This window comes from Bufo bufo, chromosome 9 (assembly GCF_905171765.1).
Source record: "Bufo bufo chromosome 9, aBufBuf1.1, whole genome shotgun sequence".
Taxonomy (NCBI): Eukaryota; Metazoa; Chordata; class Amphibia; order Anura; family Bufonidae; genus Bufo; species Bufo bufo.
The window spans coordinates 16,466,654-16,476,071 of record NC_053397.1 but is presented as its reverse complement, the minus strand read 5'-3'; the positions used below and the strand labels follow the sequence as shown (position 1 = coordinate 16,476,071).

Here is a 9,418-nt window from a genome sequence, read left to right as displayed (position 1 = left end):
TCACCCTTTGGCCCCCGGGCTCAGTTCCTGCACATCCCGGTGGGGGCATAACCATTGGCGTGTTATGTCGCTGGATTACAGGCAGGTGGCCCGGCTTTGGGTCACCGGGGCTAGTGACAGTCTGAAAGCTGCTGGCTTATCACTTATGTCTGGCAGATCAGCTTAGTACAACAGACTGCTCCATCCAACAACACGGGTCGCCGCGAATGTGAGGAGCGGACCCGTCTCTCGGGCATGGAGGAAGAGTATGATGTCATCGTGCTGGGAACGGGGCTGAAGGTAGGTGGCCATGTCCCCCCCAAGATCCAGTGGATTCTGGTTTCAAGCATCTGGATCCTGGGACGCTTCATCCCTCCCCGATCGGGATCATGCAGCGCGGCGCTGTGGACCCAGGATAGGATTCAAACCTTCACAACTTTATTTCATTTGAATTCACTTATTAGTGACATTTCTTGCATTGGTGACCTATATCATATAGAAAACTGTATTTTATTTTGCTTCTTTCTTTCTTTTTTTTCTGCCACATTAGTGCATGAAGGTAACATAACATACTATGTGTGCCGCCATATAGTGCTCAGTACCGCACTATGTTATGGAACTATTCCATGCTCTCCTGAACCCCCATAAGGCTTCATTCACACGTCCGCAACGTGTTTTGCGGATGCCCGGAGCCGCGGATCCGCAAAACATGGAAAGTGGCAATGTGCGTTCCGCATTTTGCGGACCGCACATTGCCGGTACTAATAGAATATGCCTGTTCTTGTCCGCAATTGCGGACAAGAATAGGACATGTTCTATTCTTTTGCGGAACGGAAGTGCGTTTCCGCAATTCCGTGTCCGGGCAGCATGATGTGCTGCCCCATAGAAATTAATTGGTCCGCAATTCCGTTCCGCAAAATGCAGAACTAAATTGCGGACGTGTGAATGGAGCCTTATACTGATGATGCTTTTTCTCGATATGACACTGGAGATATAATAAGGTATAATAGGGCCATAGACTCGTACCGGTGCCATATAATGGTGCACTGAGTTATAATACAGCCGTGTGCACGAGCTCTCACATGTACCATGTATGTGGGTCACTTACATGATGCAAAACAGGTCGTCCCACTGTATCTCATTCCCTGTGGTATATCTTTTATGCAAGCTGAATCATATTTTTTTAATAATGTGCATATAAATTAATCATTATGATCTCTGTGCCCGGTAGGGTTGATCCTGCTGATTCAAATGTCACCTGTCTTGTGAAAATAGTTTCTTCTTCCCGAAAAAAAAAAGACTTGATTGTTTGTGCAAATGAGGGCTTGAGTGCACTAAGGGGCGTAGCTAGCACTGGAGGGCTGATTAAAATACTGAATACCTCATTTGCATAAACAATTAAAAGTCTTTTGCTGAGGAACAAGGCAAGTGATTTTCACAAGGCATTATTTTAATCAGCAGAATCAACCCTACCAGGTGACATCCCTGCAGATCAATGTGGTTTAACTTTTTCTTGACGCTTATTTTTTTAATATATTTATTTTTATAATTTAAAAAATGGGGTTATTACAATTTTTCTTTTTTATAAAAAAAATTATTTTCTTTTACTTCTTTTACGCTTATTTTTTGAGCCATTAGAAGACTAACATGTAATCATCTGATTGCTTCTCCCATAGACTGAAATGATTTATTATTGCAACCTATAGAAGAATTAATGCATTCCTATCAATCTCTGCCACAGGCAGGGCCTAATAGGAACTTCAGAAGGCCCGAGGCTGCCATAGCAACCAAACAGCTCCCATTATGTCGGCACAGGGAAGCCTCTTGGTCCCCGGGAGTGAAGCACTCCCAGGAAAAGAGAGCTCAGATGCTGCGGTCGCAACTGACCGTGGCATCTGAGGGTTTAAAAGTCCATGATCGGCGTTAATTCTGTGTAAAACAGCAGGAAGCTCTAATTTGCATAATCTTGGGAACCCCTCAAACGATTTTCACAAGACAGGTATCATTTTAATCAGCATGATAAACCCTACCAGGCTTTATGCCTAGTTTAATAGGGTTGGTTTTGCTGATGGGTGCTCTTTAACCCTTTCCATATGGCTTATGAGGTTCCATTCAGCTCCGCTTCACTCTGAATTGAAGGAATACTCTAGAAAAATCTGATACACAGTGTTTTGCCTAAAGCAGGGCCTGGAGGGGGTGGAGCCTGACACAGGGATTCTCTCTTTGCTGTTCTTTGGATCCCTGTGTCAGGCTCCACCCCCTTTTATCCTGCACTAACACATTGTGCCAGTATTGCCTGGAGTGTTCCTTTCGCACGCTCACGTCCCCTCCGCGCGTTCGCTGAAATCACTGGCAGATCAACGAGGCTGTCATGGTTAATCTGCTTGGGGGATTTAAGACACCGTCACCAATCTCTAATATGTCAGAGGAGAGGGATTAGCCTGATTTGACTCATCACAACAACAACAACAATAGGGCGGTATGTGAAACACAGAACATTGGATCTGAAAAAAGCATTAAAATGTGTCAGATAAATATAAACACAGCACAAACACTGTATTGATATGTAGAATACTGTAGGAGAGCATTGCCACCTAGTGGTCAGAATGATAAGAAAAACACAATGTGTCTTATCCCATCTCACCTTTAGGAATGTGTGTTGTCCGGGATAATGTCCGTGAATGGGAAAAAAGTTTTGCACATAGATCGAAACGACTATTATGGAGGAGAAAGTGCGTCAATCACACCCCTGGAAGAGGTAAGTTATCACTGCCCAGGACTGTAAGATTTGTAGTTCTACATCCTGCAGGTATCAGCCATTACCATATACCAGCCCTAGTTATATTCTTGTACATAGGAGCAGTATTATAGTAGTTATATTCTTGTACATAGGAGCGGTATTATAGTAGTTATATTCTTGTACATAGGAGGCAGTATTATAGTAGTTATATTCTTGTCCATAGGAGGCAGTATTATAGTAGTTATATTCTTGTACATAGGAGCAGTATTATAGTAGTTATATTCTTGTACATAGGAGCAGTATTATAGTAGTTATATTCTTGTACATAGGAGCAGTATTATAGTAGTTATATTCTTGTACATAGGAGCGGTATTATAGTAGTTATATTCTTGTACATAGGAGGCAGTATTATAGTAGTTATATTCTTGTCCATAGGAGGCAGTATTATAGTAGTTATATTCTTGTACATAGGAGCAGTATTATAGTAGTTATATTCTTGTACATAGGAGCAGTATTATAGTAGTTATATTCTTGTACATAGGAGCAGTATTATAGTAGTTATATTCTTGTACATAGGAGTCAGTATTATAGTAGTTATATTCTTGTACATAGGAGGCAGTATTATAGTAGTTATATTCTTGCACATAGGAGGCAGTATTATAGTAGTTATATTCTTGTACATAGGAGGCAGTATTATAGTAGTTATATTCTTGTACATAGGAGGCAGTATTATAGTAGTTATATTCTTGTACATAGGAGGCAGTATTATAGGAGTTATATTCTTGTACATAGGAGCAGTATTATAGTAGTTATATTCTTGTACATAGGAGGCAGTATTATAGTAGTTATATTCTTGTACATAGGAGGCAGTATTATAGTAGTTATATTCTTGTACATAGGAGCAGTATTATAGTAGTTATATTCTTGTACATAGGAGCAGTATTATAGTAGTTATATTCTTGTACATAGGAGCAGTATTATAGTAGTTATATTCTTGTACATAGGAGGCAGTATTATAGTAGTTATATTCTTGCACATAGGAGGCAGTATTATAGTAGTTATATTCTTGTACATAGGAGGCAGTATTATAGTAGTTATATTCTTGTACATAGGAGGCAGTATTATAGTAGTTATATTCTCATACACAGGAGCAGTATTATAGTAGTTATATTCTTGTACATAGGAGCAGTATTATAGTAGTTATATTCTCGTACATAGGAGGCAGTATTATAGTAGTTATATTCTTGTACATAGGAGCAGTATTATAGTAGTTATATTCTTGTACATAGGAGGCAGTATTATAGTAGTTATATTCTTGTACATAGGAGGCAGTATTATAGTAGTTATATTCTTGTACATATGAGCAGTATTATAGTAGTTATATTCTTGTACATAGGAGGCAGTATTATAGTAGTTATATTCTTGTACATAGGAGGCAGTATTATAGTAGTTATATTCTTGTACATAGGAGCAGTATTATAGTAGTTATATTCTTGTACATAGGAGCGGTATTATAGTAGTTATATTCTTGTACATAGGAGGCAGTATTATAGTAGTTATATTCTTGTCCATAGGAGGCAGTATTATAGTAGTTATATTCTTGTACATAGGAGCAGTATTATAGTAGTTATATTCTTGTACATAGGAGCAGTATTATAGTAGTTATATTCTTGTACATAGGAGCAGTATTATAGTAGTTATATTCTTGTACATAGGAGTCAGTATTATAGTAGTTATATTCTTGTACATAGGAGGCAGTATTATAGTAGTTATATTCTTGCACATAGGAGGCAGTATTATAGTAGTTATATTCTTGTACATAGGAGGCAGTATTATAGTAGTTATATTCTTGTACATAGGAGGCAGTATTATAGTAGTTATATTCTTGTACATAGGAGGCAGTATTATAGGAGTTATATTCTTGTACATAGGAGCAGTATTATAGTAGTTATATTCTTGTACATAGGAGGCAGTATTATAGTAGTTATATTCTTGTACATAGGAGGCAGTATTATAGTAGTTATATTCTTGTACATAGGAGCAGTATTATAGTAGTTATATTCTTGTACATAGGAGCAGTATTATAGTAGTTATATTCTTGTACATAGGAGCAGTATTATAGTAGTTATATTCTTGTACATAGGAGGCAGTATTATAGTAGTTATATTCTTGCACATAGGAGGCAGTATTATAGTAGTTATATTCTTGTACATAGGAGGCAGTATTATAGTAGTTATATTCTTGTACATAGGAGGCAGTATTATAGTAGTTATATTCTCATACACAGGAGCAGTATTATAGTAGTTATATTCTTGTACATAGGAGCAGTATTATAGTAGTTATATTCTTGTACATAGGAGGCAGTATTATAGTAGTTATATTCTTGTACATAGGAGCAGTATTATAGTAGTTATATTCTTGTACATAGGAGGCAGTATTATAGTAGTTATATTCTTGTACATAGGAGGCAGTATTATAGTAGTTATATTCTTGTACATATGAGCAGTATTATAGTAGTTATATTCTTGTACATAGGAGGCAGTATTATAGTAGTTATATTCTTGTACATAGGAGGCAGTATTATAGTAGTTATATTCTTGTACATAGGAGCAGTATTATAGTAGTTATATTCTTGTACATAGGAGCAGTATTATAGTAGTTATATTCTTGTACATAGGAGGCAGTATTATAGTAGTTATATTCTTATACATAGGGGGCAGTATTATAGTAGTTATATTCTTGTACATAGGAGGCAGTATTATAGTAGTTATATTCTTGTACATAGGAGCAGTATTATAGTAGTTATATTCCTGTACATAGGAGCAGTATTATAGTAGTTATATTCTTGTACATAGGAGCAGTATTATAGTAGTTATATTCCTGTACATAGGAGCAGTATTATAGTAGTTATATTCTTGTACATAGGAGGGAGTATTATAGTAGTTATATTCTTGTACATAGGATGCAGTATTATAGTAGTTATATTCTTGTACATAGGGGCAGTATTATAGTAGTTATATTCTTGTACATAGGAGCAGTATTATAGTAGTTATATTCTTGTACATAGGAGGCAGTATTATAGTAGTTATATTCTTATACACAGGAGCAGTATTATAGTAGTTATATTATTGTACATAGGAGGCAGTATTATAGTAGTTATATTCTTGTACATAGGAGGCAGTATTATATTTATATTCTTGTACATAGGTGGCAGTATTATAGTAGTTATATTCTTGTACATAGGAGCAGTATTATAGTAGTTATATTCTTGTACATAGGAGGCAGTATTATAGTAGTTATATTCTTGTACATAGAAGCAGTATTATAGTAGTTATATTCTTAACCATATTTCTTTTTATTGAAAGAAAAAGCAGAGGCTAAACGCCCATACATGACTACATCACAGTGACAAGGAATCACAATATGAGTCCCACATTTACATCATGCATAGACATCATATACAATTGTAGGATTTTACTAATTTATGACGTAAAGTCATGATTTTATGAAAAACACGGAGGCGAGTATTGCTTAACTCTTTCTTTACTTGAAAATAGCAGCAAAGAAGATAATCTGAAAAAATCATTATTACAGAGGTAACGTAAGCCCCTCCCCCTTAGTCCTCCATAAAGGGACCTCCTCCACGTCTCCACTTCCTCTTTCTTTGGTAACGGATCTGCAAACCGAACTGGAAACCGCCGAGAATCCAAACAACCGGCGTGACTTCAAACGATGCTTAACAACTGAGCGATCCCCAAACGAAATCCTGGTAGGACGTGACAACACTGGGGAACAGCAACCACAGACTGCTGGACTTTGTAATCAACCTGGAAAGAAACATAAAAATAAATAGCAAGGAGCCAAGAGGAGCTCCAAATAGTCGTACTGATACCTCACAGGTAACGCAAAGTAACATCAATTTTATGCATATAACAAAATAGTACAAAATATTTAATATTTAATAAAGGGAGGGAGAAAAGAGAGGGTGGGGCAATACTCGCCTCCGTGTTTTTCATAAAATCATGACTTTACGTCATAAATTAGTAAAATCCTACAATTTTATATCAAAACACGGAGGCTTCATATTGCTAGTTTAAAGCCGACTCACAATGGAAGAAAACACATGCGGGCCCGGTCTGAAGTAGAAATCCCTGAAGGTAGAAACTCGAGACCAGTTTGCTAGCCTCATGACATCCTCCAATTTTGCCCCCGATAGGGTAAGGGACGTGGCCGCGGCACCTCGAACCGAATGCGCCGTGAAAATGGAGGTGTCAATGCCAGATAGGGATAAAATCCATTTCACCCAACGTGATAAAGTGACACTAGTGACAGGAAGGTGGGGTCGACGGAAAGAGATGAACAGCTGCGAATGAGAAGTAGTCCGCAGATGCGAAGTCCGCGCTTCGTATTCCCTAAGACACGCAACCGGACACAGGATAGAGGATTCCTGAAAAGCCGGATAATCCACAGACTTAATACTGGTCTTAGTGCGACGTGAGATATTAAAAGTCACACCTTCCGGGGTAAACGAACGAGCATCGTAGTCCAACGCCCGAACGTCCGAAACCCTCTTACAGGAGACCAGACAAAATAAAGTAACTAACTTGGCCGAAAGTTGACGCAAAGAGAGTTCCGAATTGACCGGCCAAGACGACAGAAAAGATAAAACTATGGATACGTCCCAAGAACTCGAAAAACGAGGACGGGGAGGACGTGTAAGGCGAGAGCCCCTAAGTAAACGACAAACCAGGGGATGACGCCCAGCTGGGTAGCCTTCGAACCCTCTATGGCCAGACGAAATAGCCGACCTAAAAACATTAATGGTACGATAAGCCTTACCATCCTTGTACAAAGAAGAAAGGAACAAGATAATATTATTCACCGAGGTTGTAACGGGATCCAGATTCCTGAGCAGGCACCAACCAGACCAAGACTGCCATGCTGACTTGTAAGCTCGTCTGGTGCCAGGGGCCCACGCGCTCTCCAATAGGAACCTAGCTGTTTCCGAAACATCCGTGGGCGAATCGGAGTTCCCGAAATCCTGCAAGCCAGCAGGCGAAGGGAGCCCGAAACTACAAGAGGGTGTGATTGATTCAACGGCCCCCGCAATAGGGTCGCTGAATGGGGCAACAACAGAGGATAGTCCACCAACAACTCCAGGAGCTGAGGGAACCACGATTGAGTGTTCCAGAACGGGATCACTAAGACCAACTCCGCCTCTTGGTAACGCACCATGGCCAGGACCCGTGGAATCAGGGAGAAAGGAGGAAAGGCATACATCAGGTTCCCTGACCACCGTTGTAAGAAGGCATCTACTGCCTCCGCAGATGGGTCCGGCCTCCAACTGAAGTACCTGGGGAGCTGGGCGTTCCAACGGGATGCGAAGAGGTCGATGGAACACGGACCCCAGAGGGATAACACAGAAGCGAAGATTTCCTCGTCCAATCTCCAATCGCTGGAGTCGGACATGAAACGAGAGCTCCAATCGGCCCGAGTATTGTGGAGTCCCGGTAAGTACTCCGCCACCACCGAGACGTTGTTGGAGAGGCAAAAGTCCCAAAACTCCTTGGCCAGATGAGTTAACATCTTGGAACGGGTGCCACCCATGGAGTTGATATACCGGACCGCCGAGACGTTGTCCATCCGTAAGCGTACACACGCTCTGGCCCGTCCGTTGACAAAACTGCGGATCGCAAAGGATCCCGCAAGGAGCTCCAGGGCATTGATGTGCAGGGATGTCTCCGAGGACGCCCAAGGGCCTCCGGTGGACATCCCCTCGCAATGGGCCCCCCAGCCCAGGAGACTGGCGTCTGACTCCACAACCAGGTCCGGGCGAGGGCCAAAAATGGCCCTCCCGTTCCACGCGGACAAATTGGCAATCCACCAAACTAGCTCGTCCCGAGTGTCTGAGTCTAGAATGACGAGGTCCGCATAGGTGGCTCCCGCCTGCAGATGAGCAATCTTCAGGCGTTGCAAGGCCCGATAATGCAATGGGGCTGGGAAAATCGCCTGGATAGAGGACGATAGGAGACCTATCACTCTGGCCAACTGGCGAAGAGATACCTGAGGCAGAGCCAACGTGCGACGCAATTCCTTGCGTATGGAACTGACCTTCACAGTGGGGAGACTGAGAGACAGAGCCTCTGAATCCACCAGGAAACCTAGGAACTCCAAAGCCCTGGACGGGATCAAACAGGACTTCTCCCGGTTGATAATGAAACCTAGACTGGTGAGAAGGGACATTGCCAGATGAAGATGATTCAGGATGGTGGAGTAATCCTTGGCCATGATCAGGATATCGTCTAGATATACTATAAGCCTCACCCCTCGGCTGCGGAGCCAGGCCATGACCGGGCGAAGTAATTTCGTGAAGCACCATGGGGCGGATGACAGGCCAAAGGGGAGGCACGTGAACCGCCACAGGGCGTTCCGCCAACGGAACTGCAACAGATCCCTTGAGGATGGAGCAATTGGTACAGTAAGGTATGCATCCTTTAGGTCTAGTTTTACTAGCCAATCCTGAGGAAGTAGCATATCCCGAAGGAGATGGATGCCCTCCATCTTGAAATGCCGGTATCTCACAAAGGAATTTAGGGCCTTCAGGTTTATAACTGGCCGGAATTGACCTCCTTTTTTCTCCACGAGGAAGATATTGCTGATCACTCCCTGAGGGGACCGGGAGGCTGGTTCTATGGCTCC

At 41.4% G+C, this 9,418-nt stretch overlaps 1 protein-coding gene across 1 annotated transcript in view; it reads left to right on the top strand.

Annotated features, from left to right (window-relative positions):
- Nucleotides 1–2,372: 2,372 nt before the first annotated feature.
- LOC120979389 (rab GDP dissociation inhibitor alpha-like) overlaps nt 2,373–9,418 on the top strand; it is a 45,410-nt gene continuing 38,364 nt past the window's right edge. Inside the window, exon 1 of the mRNA XM_040408113.1 lies at nt 2,373–2,737. Coding sequence (XP_040264047.1) covers nt 2,651–2,737 — 87 coding nt within the window. The 5' untranslated portion in view covers nt 2,373–2,650. The remainder of the gene's footprint in view (nt 2,738–9,418) is intronic.